Source organism: Gobius niger (assembly GCF_951799975.1).
Source record: "Gobius niger genome assembly, chromosome: 24".
Classification (NCBI taxonomy): domain Eukaryota; kingdom Metazoa; phylum Chordata; class Actinopteri; order Gobiiformes; family Gobiidae; genus Gobius; species Gobius niger.
In genome coordinates, this window is record NC_136875.1 from 600,163 (window position 1) to 625,006 (window position 24,844).

At 45.4% G+C, this 24,844-nt stretch overlaps 2 protein-coding genes across 2 annotated transcripts; one reads left to right on the top strand and one right to left on the bottom strand.

Moving 5' to 3' along the window:
- Nucleotides 1–1,314: 1,314 nt before the first annotated feature.
- On the top strand, nucleotides 1,315–11,861 carry dcaf12 (DDB1 and CUL4 associated factor 12). Its single transcript, XM_079582366.1, has 9 exons — nucleotides 1,315–1,756; nucleotides 4,271–4,543; nucleotides 4,615–4,848; nucleotides 6,406–6,466; nucleotides 6,722–6,918; nucleotides 7,739–7,804; nucleotides 9,440–9,602; nucleotides 9,977–10,152; nucleotides 11,491–11,861. Exons 1-9 carry the CDS (start codon nucleotides 1,697–1,699, stop codon nucleotides 11,647–11,649), a joined length of 1,389 nt encoding a protein of 462 aa, XP_079438492.1. The 5' UTR covers nucleotides 1,315–1,696; the 3' UTR covers nucleotides 11,650–11,861.
- A 4,041-nt stretch (nucleotides 11,862–15,902) lies between these two features.
- On the bottom strand, nucleotides 15,903–24,838 carry LOC306982477 (zinc finger matrin-type protein 1-like; the record flags this gene model as incomplete). Its single annotated transcript, XM_079582413.1, has 5 exons — nucleotides 24,701–24,838; nucleotides 20,641–20,741; nucleotides 16,943–17,141; nucleotides 15,971–16,201; nucleotides 15,903–15,925 (listed from the first exon to the last, which is right to left on the bottom strand). The coding sequence occupies exons 1-5, from the start codon at nucleotides 24,825–24,827 to the stop codon at nucleotides 15,903–15,905; spliced, it is 681 nt and encodes a 226-aa protein (XP_079438539.1). The 5' UTR covers nucleotides 24,828–24,838.
- Nucleotides 24,839–24,844: the final 6 nt, after the last annotated feature.

A 24,844-nucleotide genomic window follows, 5' to 3' on the forward strand; every position in this document is an offset into this window, starting at 1 on the left:
TGGCTGTGTGGGTGCTGTCCTGTGGGTGCTCAGGTGGAGGTGTGGCTGTGTGGGTGCTGTCCTGTGGGTGCTCAGGTGGAGGTGTGGCTGTGTGGGTGCTGTCCTGTGGGTGCTCAGGTGGAGGTGTGGCTGTGTGGGTGCTGTCCTGTGGGTGCTCAGGTGGAGGTGTGGCTGTGTGGGTGCTGTCCTGTGGGTGCCCAGGTGGAGTTATGGTGTCCTCCTATGGGGACCCTTGTGTCTGTGCCCGGGCGGCCGTGACTGGTCTGCTGCTCCCGGGGAGGACGGCTCCTCTGATGGTGTTTCCTCACCCTGGTCATCTGTACCCAGCCTCATGAACTTGACTTTGATTCTGTGTGTGAGTGTAGAGTAAAGGTTAGGGGGGTTGGTGTGTGTGTATTGTGATAACTGTATATATTGGGAGGGTGGGAGGGTTTGACGGGCGTTTTAAATGTCTTCTAAATGTCAAGCACTTTGCGATGCACCTTTGTATGAAAAGTGCTGTATAAATAAACATTGATTGATTGATTGATAGTTCCCTTTCAGTGGAACGGGACAACACGAAAATGGGGTTCACCTTACGGCCAGTGCTTAATTTGTAAATTTGTATTTTCAGGAACACTTTTGGTCTGATGTGATGGATTGGGGAAACAGGCCAAAACATTTGCCGGAACACTCTCATTAAACACCATTATATCAGATACATTTTTTGCCGGATCCTCCAAAATATTTCCCGGATCCTTTACCCTGAAAAAAATTTGGGGAATGCTTTCCCCCAAACGGGGGATCAAATTAAGCACTGCTTACGGCCTATTTTAGGGCCATCCTGCTACAAATGTAATGCCTAATTTGAAAGCTAAGGCCTTCTGACTGAAAGCTGATCGGAAATTTTTTGTCGCAGTGTTGCCTTTTTTTCTCACATTTTTGAAGCGTTTTTGTTTCTATTAAATACGACGCTTTGTGTTGTATTTTTGTCACTTTTTAATTTTTTTGTTTAATATTGTCACTTTTCCGGCACGTTTTGTCGCTTTTTTGCCACATATTGGTTGCGTTTTCATCCTTGTCATAATGACGCAGGAAAAATGCACTCGGTTAAGGCAAGTACTTGTTATGTATTTGATAGTCAGTCGGATTTTGTCTATGACGTATGTTTAGATTAATGAATCAACTAATTTTATATATTAAATATAACAATGACATTTTCATTTTGCCTTTTCCGATTTTCATGAAAATCTCTTCCCGGATGTTTTTGTATTTATTGCGATGTCGTGAGCGCGCACGTGGATCGGCGGCGGCGCGCACGCGGTCCTGATTGTTGTTGTTGACGTTTGAGTGGTTTCTGCGTCTGCGCACTCCGCTCCGTGCCCAGGTCAGTGCCAGTTGTGTGCCAGTGTCCAGCGTCTGTTGGTGCCCACCAGAGACACTCCAACTCCAGCCGTGAATGCGCCCTCTTCCTTCGGCCTGAGCAGCGAGTGACTCCTTCACCTCACCACCCCGCATCAGAGGCCCGGTCGGCGGCTGCGCTCCCTGGGAGACTGCGGATTAGAGGCCTGTTAGGCGGCTGGACTCTTGATGTGAGCACCCTGTCTGTGCGCCAAGCGAAGGCCCGCAGCACCAGGAGCCTCCCCCCGTTTGATGAGCCCTCTCTCGGCCGCTCTCTGCAGCTCCATGTGGGTGACCGCCCTGAGTGTGTCCGACTATGGCCCGAAAAACAGTTAGCAGGAAAAGGAAGGCCCCGGAGCCACGGATCCAACAGCAGGTGAGGCTAACAGCTAACAGGCTAACCTCCGATACCGAGCTGATACTCCCTCAAACTGAACCGATACCGGGGGGACAGTCCCGCAGACCTGTGGTCAGATTGGTGGGGAAACGTAGATCGAGGATGCGGGTGTTGGTTTATTGTAATATTCAGACAATATTCTGTGACTTTTCTGACCCCAAAACAACCAGGGCTAAAGGCTAACGCAACAGCTAACGTAACTAACTAGCGTCAGCCCAAAGACGTCCGGATTATGGAGTTTACGCAGTAAATAACCCAGTTCAGTATCAACTGTAATATAAAACAGCCCTGAGCATCATATTTAAAAGTCTTCTAATGATGTTTGTGGAAATCTACTGATTTTAAGAGCTATTTTGTTATAAAAAGCCGTTGTTTATGCAGTTAGCCTTTAGCTTCGTCATCGCTAGCACAGAAACTACCGTCATGTTCTAGTTTTGATTTAAGTGTGAATGATTTAAAGAATGCCGTGCTCTCGTGTGGACTGTGTTCTAATGTTCTGATGTTTGTTACTTTTGCCATGAGGTGTCACGTTTTTTAAACTAAACCAAGGAGTTTGTGAAGGTTCAGTCACTCCGGACCCGGAGGGTGTCTCCTATGACGCGATCATCTTTGACCCACAGACAAAATGTGACAACACTAATGACCCTCACAGCAACAAGGTCCACCCGGTCCACCGCACTCCCACCCTCACAGTAACAAGGTCCACCCGGTCCACCGCACTCCCACCCTCACAGCAACAAGGTCCACCCGGTCCACCGCACTCCCACCTGACCTTACAGCAGCACCGTCTGGATGAGGCTCGTGTACTGCTTCACATGATTTCACAAAGTGTCAGCGAAATCGTGATTATTTTGTAGGAAACTGACATTTGAAATATTCAGATGTTTGGATATTTCAAAGGCCAGTTGTTTGGATTCACCTTTATTTTATTGTTTTTAGTCCATTTAACTACCTGGATGAGTGAGAAACTACATTGTTTTTCTAATGCTAATCATTTATTTTTCTTCCCAATAAGACGGAGAGATAGGGAGATACGTTTTTTTAAATCTTTTTTAATATACATAATGTATCTAATATATATTATATATTGTATATTTTTTATATATATATGTATATATATATATATATATTAGTGGTGGGCCGTTATCGGCGTTAACGTGCTGCGTTAACGCGAGACGCCGTTAGTCTATTCTCAAAGCTGGGTTGGGAGCTGGGTCTATACTCTGCTATGATGACTTTCACCGTGATATTTTAAGGTCAGCACACATTACACGACTTTTATGCCCAATTTGGGACGCACAGGAGAAACGTGAGTGATTATAGCGTCTCCAAAGCGACACACAGAAGCAGCGGCCAATGACATAGTGAAAAGAAGACAGAAAAACACCGCGGCGCCTCCCTCTTTCAAAACAGAGACATAAACAACTCATTTCATGGCCACAGCCCCACACGAAACAGCCCCACACCAAACAGCCCCACACGAAACAGCCCCACACGAAACAGCGCAACTTTATCACCAAATGTTCACCAGAGCCTTTTCCAGCTACATTTCAACCGCGAGCAGAGTTTAACCGCAGCACTTACTGAGTTTGGAGACAAACTTTCCTGCTCCTTTTCTCCGAGTCCGTTAGCTTCTCTTTCTCCGCTCCGCCCGTTTCCTTTTCTCATCAAATCCAAAGAAATACGTCCCACATCTTCGTGTTGTCGACGTTTATCTCATTTTGACAGAATATCTCCAGGTTGAAGCTCGTAGTAGCAGAAGCTGCGTTGTTGTGACAGTGATCACGTGACACTGTTGACCAATCAGGAGACGCACACATGTTTCCCACGCTCACAAACAGAGGCCTATATTTTCTGATCTGGTAAGACGGCCCACATTACCCGTAAATAAATACTTGGGGACTCCTGCCACAACTATCCCATGTGAGAGACTTTTTTCTGTAGCAGGTCATAGTTGCAGAAGAGGAGATTTAGTTTGTCACCAGAAAATGGATTAACACAAAGCTACTGACTGTAAACAGTTCATCAGGACCTCTTAGTTCAAAATGAATGTTTAACTGAATAAACAGTTAGTAAACACAAGTGCATCTTCTTGAACATGAATTATTTTCATCACCAATTATCATAGTAGAACGTTCTCATGCAGTTTGTGATGCATTTTGGAAACAGGAGAAGATGAGCCCCTGGTCTAACGCACCAGCTGACTTGAGAAACTCGTTCTCAAAGACTTACGTTATATATATATATATATATATATATATATATATATATATATATATTATGTATAAATGTTACGTATTATCGTGTGCAGGCTTTGGAGTGCCTGTAGTTATGGTGCATTATGTAAAGCTCGGCTCCATAATCTAATCTGTGATAAGTTACATTTGAAGTGTTAATATGTGCTTTTAAAAGACTGCTCAGCATCACACCTACATACTTGACAGACACTACTTCCAGAAGTGTTTCTCCTTTAACAATAGTGTGTGTCTGCAGTCGCCCTGGTGCCAGCTGAAGCGCTCCCGCCTCACCTCCCTCGCCCACCGATGTCATGGCGGCCGCTCCGTGGTGTGTGCCGTCAGGGGCAGAGAGTTCCGCCCACAGCTACAGCTCGAGAGCGCCCTCGAGAGGAGTCTGCGTGGCGTGGCGGCCGCTCGTCTGCCCGCCATCCTGAAGGAGAGAGAGCTGCCCCTGGGAAGGTTAAACAAAGTGTTCGCCGCACAGTGGCTCAACCAGAGGCAGGTGGTGTGTGGCACCAAGTGCAACACGGTGAGTTCACTGACCGCTGTACAAACGGCCCTCAAATGAACATTCTAACCCTGTGTGCTCTGTCCCTGCAGCTGTTTGTGGTGGACGTGCTGAGCTCCCAGATCACCAGGATCCCCATGCTGGTGGACAGAGAGTGCCCCCTGATGGCGAGGCGTTACCGTGCGCCACGCCTGGAGCACCTGGGCTGTGGGATCCACGCCATCGAGCTGAACCCGTCGAAGACACTGCTCGCTACTGGAGGAGACAACCCCAACAGCCTGGCGGTGTACCGGCTGCCCACACTGGACCCTGTCTGCCTGGGTGATGTACGTGTTTCTGTGGGATGTAGGTGTGAAGGAGGTCTAACCCATAGAGCAGTACAATATTCAGACACTATATTCCTACTCTCACACAGCTTGTCGAAAGCAAGTGTTAGAATGGCCAATAGTAGAACAACAACATGAAGTGATATCTTTTCTCTGAAGGAAGCATTTCAAACAAGGCGTCATTAACAATTTGTAATGCTCAGTTTAAGAGTCTTGTTTTACATGTGGCCTCCAGGACTGGCTGAGTGCATCCAATGGTTCTGCTGGCTGAGCAGCTTCTTTATCTTTCAGAGTGAGATTACCAAACCACACAGTAATAGAACTGGTTAGAATGTTCTATTCAAACGCAGACATCGCACTTCCATTGTGTAAAAGCTTCAAAAGTCCTCAAAGTATCCCATAAATAATGTCCAAGTTTTGGAAAACATCGGCTCCTTAGCCACAGCGTAGGCTAGCCTCTGCTCCACACGCAGCTAAAATATCCATCCTGGTATGGATACATTCCTGCACGGAACCAACTTCACAAAAAAATATTTTCAAAATAAACTAAATAAGCTGCATTTTCAAATATGCAACCTTTTAATGAATGCAAAGAATTGTATAAATATTATAAAGTAAAAAAAAAAAAGCTACACCTGAGCTGAACAAAACTCCACTAGAAGTGCATTTATACAAATAATGTCTGACTCCACACACACAATAAGTTACATTTATTTCAAGTAAATTACCAGTATATTGGTGCAAACATGACATCTGTTCATAGCTAATCATAAAATCTGATCAAAAAATATCAGAAAAAAACAAAAAAATACCTGTAAATAAGAGCGCCATCTGCTCTATTATCAGTGCACATACCTTCTTCTACGTCAGCACTGAAGAGCGGTCTACTGTTGCTAAGGTGTTGCTAAGGACAAATTCAACCAAAGTTTTGACTTTTTAATCCTATTTTCTCCACAAACTGATACATTATAGGTGTAAAACTGTGATATTTTCCTTAACACGGGTATTATCTCACCAAATCAAGAGGAATGACAAAAACTTTACAACCTGTCATATGCACTTTAAAGGAACAGGCCACCGTTTTTGCATACTGCGATATGTTCTTACCTTAGACGAGTTGATGCGTGCCTGACTGGTCTTTACGCGTGCGCTCAGTCACGCAACAATGGGGGTGAAGATGGAAGCGACCAAGCTCTTTCACATTTCCCCTACTTAAATACAGTTATGTGAGTAGTTACACGATCCAAGTATAGATACACAAAATTAAACAATTTTGTAAGTGGATTTAAAAAGGGGGACTATATTGTAAGTTGTAGTAAGGCTAAACGCTAACAGCATGTTTGGTGTTTGTGCGTGCGCTCAGTCACGCACAAACACCAGACAGATATGCATCAACTTGTCTAAGCTCAGGGAAGAGCATATTATCTGACGGTGGCCTGTTCCTGTAATGTTGAGCTGCTATGGTTAGCAAAACAAAGCTAGCCTCGCAATAGTGGAGTATGTTCTATCTGTGGGTGCGCCTTGTCGGTTTTCTCTGATGGCCTCTGTGCTCCTCAGGACGGACATGACGACTGGATCTTCTCCATCGCGTGGATCAGTGACTCCATGGCTGTGTCGGGTCAGTGCCTTTTCTCCTCAAAGTCCGGGCCCTTGACTGAAATTGTGACGAGATGTTTTAGTGGAGCATAGCCATGGAAATGTGGACCGACATCGTGTTTCTGTGATTAAAATGAGACCAAAGCTAAAGTCAAAGTTGTTAATGATACTAAACTGTCGACTCCTAAGAACCAAATCAAATGAAATGAAGGGACTAAAGAGGGGACATTAGAATGACTAAAACCAGTTCTAATATGTGAATGAACGCTGCTTGTAGGCTCTCGTGACGGCTCCATGGGGCTGTGGGAGGTGTCGGAAGCAGTCCTGGCAGAGGGTAGGCGGAGTCAGTGTGAGGATGCCGTGGTGCCGTCGTACGCTCACATCTCTCACCGAGCACTCAAGGACATCCCCAAGGAGACGACCAACCCATACAACTGCAAAGTCCGAGCGCTGGCCTTCAACGGGGCATACAAGGTCAGCACCTCCTCTGCTGTTCCACAGGGCTCTGTAATAGGGCTCCTGCTGTTCAGTCATATGATCTTCTACCAGCTCCCCGCTCTCCTGTCTCCTCCTCTGGCCCTCTCCCTCCTTTTCTCCTGACGCTCTCTCTCCCTCCCCTCGCTCCTCCCCTTCTCTCCTTCTCTGACCCCCTCTCTCTCCTTCTCTGACCCTCTCTCTCTCTCTCTCCTTCTCTAACCCTCTCTCTCTCTCCCCCTCTCTCCTTCTCTGACCCCCTCTCTCTCCCTCTCTCCTTCTCTGACCCTCTCTCTCCTTCTCTGACCCCCTCTCTCTCCCTCTCTCCTTCTCTGACCCTCTCTCTCCTTCTCTAACCCTCACTCTCTCTCTCTCTCTCCTTCTCTGACCCTCTTTCTCTAACCCTCTCTCTCTCTCTCTCCTTCTCTGACCCTCTCTCTCCTTCTCTGACCCCCTCTCTCTCCCTCTCTCCTTCTCTGACCCTCTCTCTCCTTCTCTAACCCTCTCTCTCTCTCTCTCTCTCCTTCTCTGACCCTCTTTCTCTAACCCTCTCTCTCTCTCTCTCTCTCCTTCTCTGACCCTCTCTCTCGCCTCTCTCTCTCTCTCCTTCTCTGACCCTCTCTCTCTGACCCTCTCTCTCGCCTCTCTCTCTCTCTCCTTCTCTGACCCTCTCTCTCTGACCCTCTCTCTCGCCTCTCTCTCTCTCTCCTTCTCTGACCCTCTCTCTCTGACCCTCTCTCTCGCCTCTCTCTCTCTCCTTCTCTGACCCTCTCTCTCTGACCCTCTCTCTCTGACCCTCTCTCTCCCCTCTCTCTTGCAGGAGCTGGGTGCTGTGTCTCTGGACGGTTACTTCCATCTGTGGAAAGCAGAACACAACCTGTGCAAGGTGAGCTCAGTGTTTCAGCGTCAAAATCCCCAAAATCAACACCGCGCACTCTGATAGCTGAGGTCAAAGATCCATTTATTCAATTGATAAAGTTTCGGCAGAGCCATCTTCAGATCATTCTTTTCTGAACCACAGTGCATGTGGAGCAGACCAGCCCAGGTGGCTTAGATCTTCTCCAAAGAGATCAATCCGGAGGCCTGTTAAGCCGCTTAATGTAATAACTCCGCAATATGTAAGAAAAGTACACAATGTAATAAAATTGTCCCTTCATTTTGTAATGAACCTATCCAACGCATTATGTCATAAATTTGCAGAATTTTGTAATAAGTTATTACATTTTGAGACAGTTTTTACAAAATGTACTTGACACATTTTTGTTTTCCGGAAAGTGTACTAACATGGTCCATTAAGTAATAGTTGTATTGCTGCTCTGTAACAATACAATTTAAGAGCAAATTAGAACCAAGCAGCTGCACAAAAGGTAATAGTATTTGATATTAAAAATCCCTTTTTTCATGTCCACCTTCTGTGCCCTGCCCCACTGTTTGAGAACCTTGTTCTTTTCACCCCCTGAGTCCTCAACTCAACTCAAGGACAAGGACACGTCACACCAAAACTCATCAGCTTAAAGTCTATAGCTGCAGGCGCCCTCTGGTCCCTGATAGGGCTGCAAGCTTTATTGATATCGAGTCGCAATCAAGGTATTGACAGCTAACCGAAGCTTACGGTTAGGTTTTCTTCTGTCTGTGGCATCTGAGCGATAGATGTCAGGGATCAGTGGCGTTTAGGAGATGCTCTGTGATTCCATCCCCCAGAGGTAGTTCTCTGCAAGAATATGTTGTTTGACTAAAGTCTAAAAGTAACTCAACTTCCTTAATTCATCATTTTAGCAGTACACATTTAATATATCAAATATAGATATCGCAAATCCAATCGCAATATTGTTCTGAAAACTTGCAATCATTTTTTTTTCTTTGTCAAAATCGTGCAGCCCACAGTTTGAGAAACACTGATTCATAGACAAACATCTGACTGACCTGCTCTGATGCAGCTGAAATCCTCGTGAAATATCCATTTATTTATTAATCCAATATCTACAGTTAGTTCTTAATGGAAATATGATGTTCTAAATGCCAAAAAGAGACTTTGATGAAAGTTGCAGTTTAACAGATCATTTTAAATCAAAACGTTTACTTTGCTACATTTTCTTTATGCGGATAAATGTGTGTGGATTCATGAGATTTCCGTATCTCATTGAATGCAATCAGAGCAGCTTGTGAAGTGTGGAGGAGAGTGAGGGGTGAGGGTGACAGGTGAGGGGAGGGGTGGTGGTGGTGGAGCAGAGCAGGGTTCACGACTCAAACTACTGATGAAAAAAAATCCAAAAAGACTCAATCACTTAAGGCAGCTTTAAATACCCAAACATACAAATACATCCAAACTCTGCTAAACCACAATCTACAGCAGTGGTTCCCAGACGTTCTGTGCCCGCTGTCCACCCTTTGGGAACCACTGGTCTCCAGCACTTACAGAGGGTGAGCCGTGTGTTTTCATCCAGACCCTCTAACGTGAGGCAAAGACGCTTTAGCTTTCTTGGATGTGTGTTGACTCCGCCCTCTCCATCCTCTCTCTCAGATCCTGTCCACAAAGCTGCCTCACTGTAAGGAGAACGTGTGTCTGGCGTATGGCGAGGAGTGGTCCGTCTACGCCGTGGGCTCACAGGCGCACGTGTCCTTCCTCGACCCGCGCCAACCCACCAGCGCCATCAAGTCTGTGAGCTCCCGGGAGAGAGGCAGCGGTACGACCCAGCCACGCAGTGTCATAATGAGGATCAATGTTAGGGCTGAACAGTTCAATCCCTATTTCCATTTAAAGTAGACTGAGAAGTAAACGTACATCAACTACAGGGATACGCATACTTTCCACGCAGAAAAAACAGAAACCGTTGATCCAGCGGCTGTGTGGTGATCAACATGGCGCTTCTTTGTGTCAAGTTCCATAAAGCATCTTAAATTGTAACTTTAAACTTTCATATAATTAATAATTGTCTGCTTCAGTTCAGTTCAAACATTTGGAACTAAATATCAAAGATATGAACAGCCTTCAAACCAGTCCCAGACGATAGAAACATCCCATAGTCTTGCTTAACCTTTTCCCTTTGGTGTGCCGCAGGAATCCGCTCCGTCAGCTTCTATGAGCACGTGGTTACCGTGGGAACAGGCCAGGGCTCGCTGCTGTTCTACGACATAAGAGCGCAGCGCTTCCTGGAAAACCCCATGTTCAACGGAGGATACAGGAAGTGTCTGTCCGAGGGCCCGCTCAAGCTGTCCACGGGCAAAGGCTGGCTGGTAAAACTCTGCACTATTACTACATGTAGGAATGGACCAAAGTAATGTGTTAAGTATTGACTCCATACCACATGCTTGTACTTGTACCCGTACTCATGACTGTGGCCCCGATGCCTCGGCACAGCGCTCCTACAGGACGCCTCTCCGCTGAGCAGAGCAAAGAGCAACAAGCGGGACAATTCTTTAGTGTCAATCCAATATTCCACAGAGAGCCCACTGTAGTACAGACTACACTCCCTAAATCAGCTAAATGTTGGGTCTGCAGTATTTACGTAGTATTTATTTAAGACCAGCAGCTAATGTTGCTAACTAGCGGCTAACGGCTAAACCGCTTCATTCTTAGTGGCTTAATGCGTCTGGAAAACTAATCCAGAGACTAAAAAGTACTCAGAATGCAAAAGAAAGAGATATAGCATGTCCATATTGATGATTCTCCTTTCTTTCTCCTCACTCTCTCCTCACTCTCCCCCCTCTCTTCTCACTCTCTCCTCACTCTCTCCCCTCTCTCCCCCCTCTCCCCCCTCTCTCCTCACTCTCTCCCCCCTCTCTCCTCACTCTCTCCCCTCTCTCCTCACTCTCTCCTCTCTCTCCCCTCTCTCCTCACCCTCTCCCCTCTCTCCTCACTCTCTCCTCACTCTCTCCTCACTCTCTCCCCTCTCTCCTCACCCTCTCCCCTCTCTCCTCACTCTCTCCTCACTCTCTCCTCTCTCTCCCCTCTCTCCTCTCTCTCCTCACCCTCTCCCCTCTCTCCTCACTCTCTCCTCACTCTCTCCTCTCTCTCCCCTCTCTCCTCTCTCTCCTCACCCTCTCCTCACTCTCTCCTCACTCTCTCCTCACTCTCTCCCCTCTCTCCTCACCCTCTCCCCTCTCTCCTCACTCTCTCCTCACTCTCTCCTCTCTCTCCCCTCTCTCCCCTCTCTCCTCACTCTCTCCTCACTCTCTCCTCTCTCTCCCCTCTCTCCCCTCTCTCCTCACTCTCTCCTCACTCTCTCCTCTCTCTCCCCTCTCTCCCCTCTCTCCTCACCCTCTCCCCTCTCTCCTCACTCTCTCCTCACTCTCTCCTCTCTCTCCTCACTCTCTCCCCTCTCTCCTCACTCTCTCCTCTCTCTCCCCTCTCTCCTCACTCTCTCCCCTCTCTCCTCACTCTCCTCACCCTCTCCCCTCTCTCCTCACTCTCTCCTCTCTCTCCCCTCTCTCCTCACTCTCTCCTCACTCTCTCCCCTCTCTCCTCACCCTCTCCCCTCTCTCCTCACTCTCTCCTCACTCTCTCCTCTCTCTCCCCTCTCTCCCCTCTCTCCTCTCTCTCCCCTCTCTCCTCCGTCTCCTCCTCTCTGACAGAATCACGATGAAACGTGGCGCAGTTATTTCTCCGACATCCACTCGTTCCCGAACGCCGTCTACACTCACTGCTACGACCCGTCGGGCACCAAGCTGTTCGTGGCCGGAGGTCCACTCTGCTCCGGCCTGCACGGCAACTACGCTGCCCTGTGGAGCTAACGGCCTCCTCTGCACCTCCCCCGTACAGCCCAGACACTCTCCTCATGAAGCACCAACGACTTTTGTACAAACCTGTCTCTGAAGAGAAACTAAGTCCCAGACGAGTCAAGTCTGAACGGAATAGGAAAAACTTTACAAAGGCTCTGCGTCTGGACTGGGCTGAAAACCAGAGACTTTTACCGACGCATCCAACTGTCATTATCAATGATTTCAATCATAAGAATCTATTGAAGATTAGAAGAGAGTTCCATCTCCATGTGATCACTGCTCCTCCTCTGCCCCGTCGCTGCTCCTCCTCCTCTGCCCTGTCACTGCTCCTCCTCTGCCCCGTCGCTGCTCCTCCTCTGCCCCGTCGCTGCTCCTCCTCTGCCCCGTCGCTGCTCCTCCTCCTCTGCCCCGTCGCTGCTCCTCCTCTGCCCCGTCACTGCTCCTCCTCCGCCCCGTCACTGCTCCTCCTCCTCTGCCCTGTCACTGCTCCTCCTCCTCTGCCCCGTCACTGCTCCTCCTCCTCTGCCCTGTCACTGCTCCTCCTCCTCTGCCCCGTCGCTGCTCCTCCTCTGCCCTGTCACTGCTCCTCCTCTGCCCCGTCACTGCTCCTCCTCTGCCCCGTCACTGCTCCTCCTCTGCCCCGTCGCTCCTCCTCCTCTGCCCCGTCACTGCTCCTCCTCTGCCCCGTCGCTCCTCCTCCTCTGCCCCGTCGCTGCTCCTCCTCTGCCCCGTCGCTGCTCCTCCTCTGCCCCGTCACTGCTCCTCCTCTGGCGGGGGTCCTGCGGGCAGTGTGGTCGGTGTAAAGTCCTGGGCCTCGTCTTGTTTCTATTGAAGCCAAAGTTATTTTTCTTAACGATTCCGGCGCCGTTTCAAATCCGACCTCTGCAACCAAAAGGATGAACCGTTTTACAAGTTTTGGAAGCGAATCTCTGAAAACGGAATGATTTTATTGAAGAAAAAGAACAATTCTGTTTAACCCTGATCTTTTTCATGATTGTTCCCCACATCCGAGGTCTTCAAACTCAGTCCTCTCCAAGATCTGACCTCGTCTCCAGGCCCAGATCCAGAACGGCTCTGAAAAGACATTCATTACAGAAACACACTGCTTCAAGCCATTACTGCTTCAAATGTGTTCCGTCAGAAATGTGCACCTGAAGAAGCTCAGGGACCACCAGGGGAGGAAAGGTTTGAAATAGTGTCAGAATGAGACTGAAACGGCGCTGAATTATGGAAAACCGCGACTGAAGCTGAACTTTGGCACATTTATCACGTCCATGTGTTTTTGTGTTTGTAAAAATCTGGGGATTCTGAGATGGACTTTGGCTTCTCGTCTCTAAATATCACGATGATTTGTCAATGTGTTGTGCAGCTCTGACCTAAGGAGAAGATTTCTGTTTCATGTGGATCAGCCCAGGAATCACACAGACAAATCCGTAATCACAGACTTATTCATGACTAAATCCAGAGATATTATTATCAGTGATATTTCCCATGACCCTCTCCTGATCAGGTGATGGCTAGGCGTGTTCAGACCCTCTATGACGTGTGTTTTATATCCGTGCGCGGCGTGGTCATGGTGTGTATTTTAACGTGGACATTTTTTACTCTTCTCGAATGTTTTTACGAGCGGACGGAGCTTATTGTATCAAAGGCATAAACAAACAGTAACATTTGAAAAGAGTCACTAATAAAGACGTGTATAATTGAACCTGTGTCTGTCAGTCTCTACCTAAAATATGTTCAATAGGGCTCTCTTTAAACCTCCCTGTGTGAGTAAATGTACTCCAGTAGATTCAGATTAGTATTTGTGTTGAGAACTTCTTTAACTCCACTCCATTTAAAGGAACAGGCCACAGTTTTTCCATACTGAGATATGTTCTTAGCTTAGACGAGTTCATTTGTACCGGTCTGGTCTTCACCCGCGTCCTCAGTCACGTAAACACAGCACAGACGCCGTTAGCATTTAGCCTCTCCTTTATAGCTCCAAACCAGTTGAAGATAGAAGCTACCAAGCTCTTCCAGGTCTTCACTATTTAAATATGGTTACATGAAGTGGATGAAAGGGGAAACTATATTGAATTACCATAATGAGACATGTAACAAAAGCTAGGCTGCCAACAACACATTCCCAAACTAATGTGTGAGACCAACACGCACCGGGAACAGGTCTGACTTACTGCCGGCAATGCGAACCAAGCTCCTGCTGCTCATACAGGGAACGGACAGCCCTTAGCAGAGGGCCCCGGACCCCATACTCCCGGAGCACCCCCCACAGGGCACCACCTCCGAGTCCCCACGTCTTCCTCATCGGAAGACGTGACGGCGGGATTGAGGAGGTCCTCGAAGTACTCCTTCCACCGCCCGACGACATCCCCAGTCGAGGTCAGCAGCCCCCCACCCGCACTGTAAACAGTGTTGGTGAAGCACTGCTTCCCCCTCCTGAGGTGCCGGATGGTTTGCCAGAATCTCTTCGAGGCCGACCGATAGTCTTCCTCCATGGCTTCTCCGAACTCCTCCCAGACCTGAGTTTTAGCCTCCGCGACCGCACGAGCTGCAGCACGCTTGGCCTGCCGGTACCTCTCAGCTGCCTCAGGAGTCCCACAAGCCAACAAGGCCAGGTAGGACTCCTTCTTCAGTTTGACGGCATCCCTTACTTCCGGGCGCCACCACCGGGTTCGGGGATTGCCGCCGCGACAGGCACCAGAGACCTTACGGCCACAACTACGAGCAGCCGCATCGACAATGGAGGAGGAGAACATGGTCCACTCGGACTCCATGTCCCCAGCCTCCCTCGGAATCTGGGTGAAGCTCTTCCGGAGGTGGGAGTTGAAGACCCCACTGACAGAGGGATCCGCCAGACGTTCCCAGCAGACCCTCATCACATGCTTGGTCCTGCCAGGTCTGACCGGCTTCCTCCCCTGCCAGCGGATCCAGCTCACCACCAGGTGGTGATCGGTTGACAGCTCAGCCCCTCTCTTCACCCGAGTGTCCGAGACACGCGGCCGGAGGTCAGACGACACAACTACAAAGTCGATCATCGACCTCCTGCCTAGGGTGTCCTGGTGCCACGTGCACTTATGGACACCCTTGTGCTCGAACATGGTGTTCGTTATGGACAAACTGCGACTAGCACAGAAGTCCAATAACAGAACACCACTCGGGTTCAGATCGGGGAGGCCGTTCCTCCCAATCACTCCCTCCCAGGTCTCACTGTCGTTACCCACATGGGCGTTGAAGTCCCCCAGTAGAACAATGGAGTCCCCAGTCGGAGCACCATCTAGCGCCCCTCCCAGGGACTCCAAGAAGGCCGGGTACTCTGCACCGATGTTGGGCCCGTAGGCCGAGACAACGGTCCCGAACGCCAGAAGCTGTGCATGTGGACCAGGTTGTCGAGGCACCTGCCTCTGACTGCCACCCAGTCCTCTTCGCACCCGACCCCTACGGATCCCTCTGCGGGTGGTGGGTCCACAGGAGGGCGGGCCCACGTCGTCCCCGTGGGCAGAGGCCCGGCCACCAGACACCCGCGTTTGGGCCCCAACCCCAGGTCTGGCTCCAGGGTGGGGCCCCGGCTGTGCCATGCCGGGCGACGTCACGGTCCTTGTATAGTGTACGTCCATAAGAGTCTTCTGAACTGCTCTTCGTCTGACCCGTCACCTCGGACCTGTTTGCCATGGGAGACCCTACCAGGGGCATAAAGCCCCGGACAACATAGCTCCTTGGATCATTCGGGCACTCAAACAACCCCACCATGTTAAGGTAGCAGTTCACGGGGATGTGACTTTACTAATCCAGACAAATATGCTTCAATGCAGGATCATTTTATGTACGCCTGAAAATGATGAATAGCTTTAACCGTTTTCAATAGAAATGTAAAGCTCATATGTTATTAACAGTAGCTAACCTAGCTGCTCACTCTCCTCTACAAACATTTATCAAACATTTTGTTTTGGCCAAAAACTTTGTAATTACCACAAAATCCATCTCATACGTTCCTGTCAGTCACTAATTACGCCTTTATCTGATTCAGCTGTGTCATGCGTTGCTATGGCGACGCCACAGCGGAGTGATATCCCAGTGATTTAACTACCGGACTACGTGTGCGGTTATACCAAAATAATGCACCAGCCAATCAGAATCCAGTATTCACCCAGACCATGGTATAAAGATAAGATAAAGCAATGGGGATAATTAACAAACAATTTGTTTCTGTAACTTGTTACTTTTGTAAAGTGTTTCCCCCAACGATTATTATAAGCGGTAAATCATTATATTTCTGACCTTTCTCCAGCTATGGGTTTATTATGATTATTATAAATGTTGAAATATGTCGGACCTGACACCGTGCTCCGGCGCCGCAGGTTCCTCTGGTGCCTCCTGCCGCTGTAGTGCTGCAGCGCCATCTGTCTGAGGGTGAAGGAGGTGCCGCACAGAGAGCACAGCCGCTCTGGGTCATCCTCTGGACCAGGGGGTGCAGAGGAGGAGCAGAGAGCAGAGGAGGTGGGGGCAGGTGCAGAGGAGGAGGGGGCAGAGGAGGAGTCCAGTGTGAATGTGGGAGTGTTCTCCGCTGGAACAGAAAAGGTTTGTGTCTGAGGTCGAACTGTGCCTGATAATCTTCTCTTTTGTGTTTTTACATAAAAAAAGAAAGGTTTTGTAAGGTCGGTCAGGACAGGAGTTTGAATTGGCCTGCAGCGCCCTCTGCAGGCAAAATTGGGAATGAATAAAACAGTGAAAACCAACTTTAACGTTCAGCTAGTCAATGGCATCATGATAAACAGGTAATGGACAGGCATGAAAAGCCTCTTATGATTCACTCAGAAACAAAAGTACTTAACTTCACAAATGTCCTTGTTTTGGACCAGCCTCAGTCACCTGCAGTGTTGTATTACTCAGAGGTGTCAGTAACTAAGTAAATGTACTCCAGTACTTTACTTGAGTAGTATTTGTGTTGAGAACTTTTTACATGTTTGGTTCATGTGAAAAGCCTAATAATGCAATCTCTATGAACAGTAGGTGGCGCTGTGCAGATGTACTGTCAATGCCCCTGACTCACAACAAGGAAGAAGGGAAATTAGGCACATTCAACAATCACAGTGATTGTTCCTACCACTTTTTATTGAAACAGATTTGAACTAAATACTTTAAATACTCCTGTATTTTCAACAGCAAATACTTTCACTTATGGAATAATCTGACAGAGCAACTTTTGCTTTTATTGGAGTAATATTTGACCAGTAGTATCTGTACTTGTACTGTAGTACTGAAGTACTACGACTTCACAGGTATTAATGTAGTACTACTGTTGTGCTCACAGTTAGGGGCGTGGCCGCGCTCCGCAGGTTTTTGCGGTGGACTTTCCCGTCGTAGAGAGACTTGGCAACAATGGCAGAGCTGAACACCATGTTACAGAAGGAACAGAACCTCTGACCGTCCACTGGGGGGCGCTCTGTCGTCTGCTCCCTCAGCTTCTGCAGGTACAACTGCAGCTTCAGCACATGTTTCGTCCCCTGGACACAGACAGAGACTTCATTCGTTCCTCGACGACAAATGTGTTTGCAGCATTATTGCCTACAGTATGTTCATACTATATGTTTATACAAACAACACAAGCTGCACATGGAGGCGCACAGTGCCTAGAGACTGTCGTCGGTATAGCATAACTAAACTTACTACTGAGAGGGAAGAGCACCTTCTGCCCGAGAGCCGCAGTGAGAAGGATGCTCTCAAACGACCTGTGCAGTCTGCCTGAAGACTCTTCTCCAGGCTCTGCAGAGGGACCGAACTGCTCACTGGCTGTGGTCACAGTTCTTTACACAAGTGCATTACAGAACCAACCTCTCACATGAATGAAACATTAAGAATGTTGTAAACATTGAAAGAGACCGATTTCTTTAACACCTACAGCCTCTGGTGACCTTTGGCATTTCCGAATGATGGATTGAACAGTGCCCCGTCAGATGTTCAAATCTTGGGAAATCTTTGAATAACTAAACGCTGCTTTAAACTTCTCCACAGCTTTATCCCTGACCTCTCTGGTGCTCCTTGACCTTCATGATGTTGTTTAGTGACCACAGCTCTAAGGCCCTCACAGAACAGCTGTAATTATTCTGAGAGTAAATTACACACAGGTGGCCCGTGTTTAATGGTTAGGGCAAGGTGTGAACATTCTGCAGTCATTAGGAATGTCCGTCCGTCCGTCCATCCATCCATCCATCCATCTTCTTCCACTTGTCCGTAGCCGGGTCGTGGCCCCTTATGGCTCCTCCTGCAGGTGGTGGGTCCACAGGAGGACGGCCTCTCATAAGGGGCTTCTGAACAGCTCTTTGTCTGACCCGTCACCTAGGACCGGTTTGCCATGGGAGACCCTACAGGGGCACGAAGCCCCGGACAACAGAGCTCCAGGATCATTCGGGTGCTCAAACCCCTCCACCACGTTAAGGTGGCGGTTCTAGGAGGGGTCATTAGGAATGTTATAAAGGCAATTTAATGCACTCAGAAAAATGCTGTATGAATACTTATGCACGGCTATTTCTATTTTTTGAAAAATCTCTGTCTGCAGCTCTAGTGAAACATATGAAGACTGAAAGCAAAAGTGTAACATCAGGCGCAGCAGCTCATGGACCCGCTGTGCCTTTCTCTGTTTCATTACGTTTCTTTTCAGGATAAATAAGACGAGAAGCTCTGCTAAAGTTGAAGAAATGAAACGGGCTGAGAGGAAGTCTGACACGGAACCATGGGGGCAGCACATTTCACAATAAAGCACATGGTTCGTGTTTACATTGCGGCGAAACAGAGACAAGTGTCACACGGAGACGTCTGACCTGGAGGACATTTGAGAACAGGGACGATGATGGAAAAAGAGAACTACCGCTTTATTTGGATTATATGGAGCAGATGGAGGAGTGAGGGAGTAGGAGACTTAAAGGTGTGATTAATCTCTCTTTTTCAACATAAACGCACGTTTGCATTGCTTCTACGCAGGGCTGGACTGGCCATCGGGAGATTCGGGAGTTTTCCTGATGGGCCGACGTACTTTTGGGCCGGTCAGACCGAGATAAGGCCCGTTTTACTTTACACCGGCCCACAATTAACGGAAAAGCCATCAGAAGCTCTATCATTACACTTATGCAATTACACAACTCCTCCACTAGAGGGGTGTGACGCCTTTTATACCCTTCTGGTGGCGCTTTCTTGAGTCATGGTTCACAGATAATCTCGTATAATGAGCAATGGGCCTCTGGGACATAACACTCATGCCCCTCACATTGTGAATATAAGAGGAAATAGTTTATTGTAACTCCCTCCAGGACCCACAGAACCTTAGACCTCTATTTTTTATACATTTTAGACAAATGTTTGCAAAGAAGTGCATGCTGGGAGTTGTCAGGTGACTCCGTCTTGCCCCTCGTCGTCAGCGCAGTTTGTGAATCTTGTTTCCATTAAAAGGATTTACAATGTTTGGCCTTTTTGGGACTTCTGTTCTCGCACCTCACCTCTCTGACCCTGTGGTGAGTTTTACCATTTCATCTTCATCTACAGTTTGATCACTTGGTTGGTTTTGAGAAGTTTATTTGTGTTGCAGTCGCGAGTGGAACTTCATTAACGGAACGCGCATTTTAAAATTGTTAAGTCATTTTACAAAAATTCCTTCAAGTTATAAATGACAAGATTAAAGTGTTGAGTGCTATGAGGTGTGAGCTTGAATTCAGCAGAAACAATATGCAACTATTGTCCTCGATTTGCAGCTTATACTGTTTTAGTTCAAGCCAAGGGCTTATTGTTTTGCTCATCACCTCGACTATTGCATTGAACATGACTGTTTTTTTTTAGAGGGCCGGTCTTGACCCAAAAGTCCCGGGCCGATTTTTTCTGCCAGTCCAGCCCTGCTTCTACGTATAAATAGTAGTTACAGCACAAGCTCCTGTAATGTTGTCTTGTGAGTGCAGTTTGGGTCAGATAAGTTATAGTTTTGTCAGCGGCGTGCACAGACGCACTGTTGTTTAAAATGAAGATGGGTATTACACCATGCTCAGATGTGTAAAGGGATAGTTCAGGAGTTTTGACATAGGGCCTCATTTCCTATTTATCCAGAGTGTTGCTGATTTCTGGAGATATTTTTTTTGTGTAATTCATGCAGTTCTTATATTTGAAGAGTTCTGTGGTGCTAGGCTGGTGCTAGGCTGGCGCATTTCCATGGTCTGCATTAAAAACAGTCTGACACACTCCACAGTGCACATGAGGCAAATCACTTATAACACCAATATAAAATATAAATGTTTGTGTTGATAGAATAATTTTTGGAATATAACTCTAGCAGATCACTCCGCCACTGCGTAGCTTATTCACCTTATTCCGGAGGCTCACGTGGGCGCCGCCATTAATTGTGCCCGCCCCTTTTCTCCTATTTGTTAACACCGGACTGGAGAAGTCCGCATAAAATCAGTCACTACACGAAAACAAAGCCGTTTTTCGGTCACGCAGACAAACGCTGCAGTGTTGACATGTCGGTGCAAATGAACATTGGCCATTTTACACAAATCAATCGACTTAACATCAGATTTGAGCGGAGAATATTTTCCCTCGTTCTCCGTTTAAATGAACGGGCTTTGCGCTCGACCGGAAGTGTCTGTACAACGGAAGTGCCGAGACAAAGCAAAAAGTGGCAAAAGTGGGCGGGGCGGAATAAGGTGAATACAACCACAAAGCTGATGCTGCTCAAATATAAGTTCTTTTAAATGCAAAATGGTTAAAACTACTCTATCGACACAGACATTTATATCATTAGTTAATGCAGGCTAGCTGATATCCTAGAAATGCGCTAGCCTTGCACTAGCCTAGCGCCACGAAACTCTTCAAATCTAAGAATTGCTCGAATTACAAAAAAAAATCTCCAGAAATCAGCAACACTCTGGATAACTGGGAAATTAGGCCCTATGTCAAAAATCCTGAAATATCCCTTTAAGAAGCCAATTTTACAGCCCTTAGCCTCAGTGCAAGATGCCTGACCTGATAATGTGAGCTCCGCTGAGACTCGTGGACCAACACGGCATCGCACACGTAACAGCAGGAGTCCGTCAGGACACGCTTCAACATCTGTTCCTCCCATTCTAGACAGAACACAAAATGATCAACATTTAACAACAACAAGAAGTCAGTCTGGTGAGAAAACACAGAATTACTATTCAATTTAACTGAAAAACTCAGCAGTTACTCCTCAGGCCCTGCATGTGTCAAAATGTAGACACGGGACATTACAAGATATTATTATATGCACATTTAAGAAGGGCGCACAACTGAAAATGCTCACCCTTTTTAATTGCCTGCTCCTCAGATGTGGCATTGGTGATAATCTTCAGTTAGCTCTGAAGCTTGAATTCCTCTTACTGTGCTGCCAGGCATAATACACTGCCCATAACTACTTTTTCTCTAAATACGCAACTAGTTTTTCTGAAATAAAAAATTCGGAATTACATTTGATCAGGACTTTTCACTCATTAAAGGGACTATAAGGAGTTTAAAAATGTTAAAATTAAGTATTTTCCTCCACCTACATGTTCCAGCCATGTCCTAATGTGTAGAATGAGCTCAGACCTGTTCACCACAACTGCCTCTAAAATCCTGGACGGTCACTCAAAAATGTGTCACTTCGGCCCGAATTGCCGTCATGCACGAGCTTAACATAGAAGGTGCAGTTACATATATGGCCAGAGGTGGCAGTAGTGAGTATAAAATGGCGAACTTGCTTCCAGCCCCCTTAACCTGTGATTTTATTTCAATGATTGAGTGGAAGCTTTTCAGATTTTCACCAACAGGTTCTTTTATACTGGAAACTTATATTCAAGCACAATTTCACACCACACAATACACCAGTGTGGAATAATAGGTATATATTGGTGAATAGAAAGTCTATTTTCATTTCAGAATGGTTCTCTAAAGGTGTCTGGGCTATTGCCCACTTAATGGATGAAGAAGGAAATATTTTACAACATAATGATTTCTGTGACAAATTTCAAATTAGATGCACCCAGAATAAGTTCAAACAGATTGTGAAAGCTCTCCCAATATCACTTGTAGCTATGATTAAGCAGGATATAATATATTCAAAAGTCTCTCCTACCTTAAGACAACTTTACATTAATGGTATTGATTTTCAGAATTACAAATGTAACAACAAACATATAAGAAACTGTCTACTTAACTGTCAAACGAGCTCTCTCAAAAGAGATTATATTCTTAAAGACTTTGGAAAGGAGATTGTAAAAAAGATTAGATGTAAATATTTAAAATTCCCAGTCCCGCCAAAGATGAAAGAAATTCAATTTAAAATAATCAATAGGATCTATCCAACTAGTAGTTTTTTAAAACAGAGATTTAAAATGGATGTAGGAAACTGTAGCTTTTGTGAAAGTGAACCAGAAGATTTAGATCATCTTTTTTGTTTGTGTGAAGTTGTCCAAAGGTTTTGGCTGGACCTTCAACAATGGATTGTCTCTAAAGGAACTCAGATTATCAACCTAACAATTAATGATATAAAATATGGTATTTTTCGCAATAATCATAATGATTTTGGTCTTAATAATATTATTTTGTTAAGCAAACATTATATACATAAATGTCGTTTTTTCAAGACAAAACCTAACATCACTCATTGGAGGAATGAGCTGAAACTTTTTTATAAATCTCTAATATTGATCAACACCCAAAATGCAGAAAAACTGGCTTCTTTTATAGACAATCTTATAGAATGAAATGCCCTTTTACATATTTTTTTTATTTTTTATTTTTATTTTTATATAACCTGCCCCATGTTCTTTTAAATATATATATATATATATATATATATATATATATATATATATATATATATATATATATATATATATATATATATATATATATATATATTCTGTATTATGTGCACTGTACATAGTGAGGTCTTTACGCTGTACCTTTTTTGTTTGTATTTGAATTAAAAAAAACAAAAAAAAAACAAAAAAAAGATTGAGTGGAAGCTTGTATTATGGGAGGCCGTTTAGGAAAAAACACATTGAAAATGAAAGAATACCCATTACACATGTGAAAAAACACAACAAAAATCACAGGTTTATACATTAGATGGCGCACTTGTACATTGTTTGTGTTTGAAACACGTTCAATGAAGAGCAAAATGTATAGAAAATGTTTAGAATTAAAAATGCATTTTTATTTATTTTTTTACACAGAAAATCTTGAAAAAGCTGGTCAGGTTTTTTCACATCGAAAATGAATATGTTTTTTTTTTTTTCTTTCAAAGTTCACCTCAGATCTTTATTTTTTATTTTTATTTATTTTTTACATTTAAAAAAAAAAAAAAAAAGAGGTTGGTGCAACCGGAAGTTGATTGTTGTGACCGGAAGGTACCTGCTGTTGCCGGTGTTGAGGATCAACCTGGGCGGGGTTATTTTGGGTTTGAACTGAAGTGCCTTCGCTTAATTTATTTTATAATTTATTTTATCTATTTTAATTTTTGTTTTCTACTTTCTTGTAGAAATGTTTTATTTTAATTTTATATGTTCTGCATTTTTTTTATCTCCCAACGAGAGTTTTCTGTAAATAAAAAAAAAAAAAAACAAAAAAAAAAAAAAAAGGACAGTCTTGTGGACATCCTTATATGTCCATTAGATGGCGCTATGAACCTCAATAGGCTCACCTCAAACAGATGCACCTTCACGTAGGCTATGATAAATGACATTTAAAAATAAACTTTTGGCTGGTATTTCCATGGGGCTTCGTGGAGGTGAGGTTGGCTGTGTCCATGCCTGACAACAATGCACCTTTCGGACGTCCAGTGAACAATAAAGAACAAGAAAGAACAAACTCACTGTCTTTTCGTCGTCTTAATCGGGATTGCATTAGTTGTGAAGTAGTGTTAATATGAGCATAATCGCACTGTATGATGGCAGACATATAAGCCTATTTTGATGCCTGATGAATTTGAAACGTGAACTGAAACAATATTGTGGACAGGCATAGAGCCAGCCACCGGCTGCCTGTCGTAGCCAATTTTAAACTTTAATTTATTTTCACTATTTAACCAACATTAAGATGATCTATATCTCTAGGAACAGAAATAATGGTTGATGCTTCTGCCTGTATGTCTCACAATTGGATTTATTATTGACAGTTTGGCCATATCCCCGGTTTATTGTAATTAAAGCCCTCTGTTATTTAAATGTCATTTATCATAGCCTACGTGAAGGTGCATCTGTTTGAGGTGAGCCTATTGAGGTTCATAGCGCCATCTAATGGACATATAAGGATGTCCACAAGACTGTCCTGAGACACGCCGATAAACAAACCCAAAATAACCCCGCCCAGGTTGATCCTTAACACCGGCAACAGCAGGTACCTTCCGGTCACAACAATCAACTTCCGGTTGCACCAACCTCTTTGTAAAAAATAAATAAAAATAAAAAATAAAGATCTGAGGTGAACTTTGAAAAAAGAAAAAGAAAAAACACATTCATTTTCGATGTGAAAAAACCTGACCAGCATTTTCAAGATTTTCAATGTAAAAAAATAAATAAAAATGCATTTTTAATTCTAAACATTTTCTATACATTTTGCTCTTTATTATTGTGTAGGCAGTGTATTTGAACGTGTTTCAAACACAAACAATGTACAAGTGCGCCATCTAATGTATAAACCTGTGATTTTTGTTGCGTTTTTTCACATGTGTAATGGGTATTCTTTCATTTTTAATGTGTTTTTTCCTAAACGGTCTCCCATATTGAATTAAGCTCCAAAATGCATCTATTCCGTTTTTTTTTAAATTTTATTTTATAAATTAATGTCCAGCATCAAACATACTATTCACCAATGCAGGACCATTGATTAGTAAAATTATAGTTGGTATAGTCATTTCTCAGTAAAGGCTGAGTATCAGGTACAATTCTGTAAACGTGATTCTGCCGTAGATCAGCTGAATAATGTAAACAAACTGTTAGCATGTGTGGCTAACGGGTTAGCTCCAGGTGGCTAGTCTCCGTATACAGCGCTGAATGTTCCCGCTCTGAGGTAGACTCACCTGGGCCTCGAGCACTACCTGCGTGAGTGTTTGTGACAGTGTTTTTGTCAGACTCAGGGTCCGTGTTTAGGACTTTATTTTTATTTTTAGCTGACGCTGGCTTCGTAAACTGTTCTGTGGCCGCCATCTTGAACTGCACGAACA

Bases quoted from the DNA above. Each gene is read 5' to 3' on its own strand.
- dcaf12 (XM_079582366.1), top strand. From the start codon at position 1,697: ATGGCCCGAAAAACAGTTAGCAGGAAAAGGAAGGCCCCGGAGCCACGG. The intron at 6,467-6,721 runs GTCAGTGCCTTT...CGCTGCTTGTAG, and splicing joins TGACTCCATGGCTGTGTCGG to GCTCTCGTGACGGCTCCATG. The intron at 9,603-9,976 runs GTACGACCCAGC...GGTGTGCCGCAG, and splicing joins CTCCCGGGAGAGAGGCAGCG to GAATCCGCTCCGTCAGCTTC.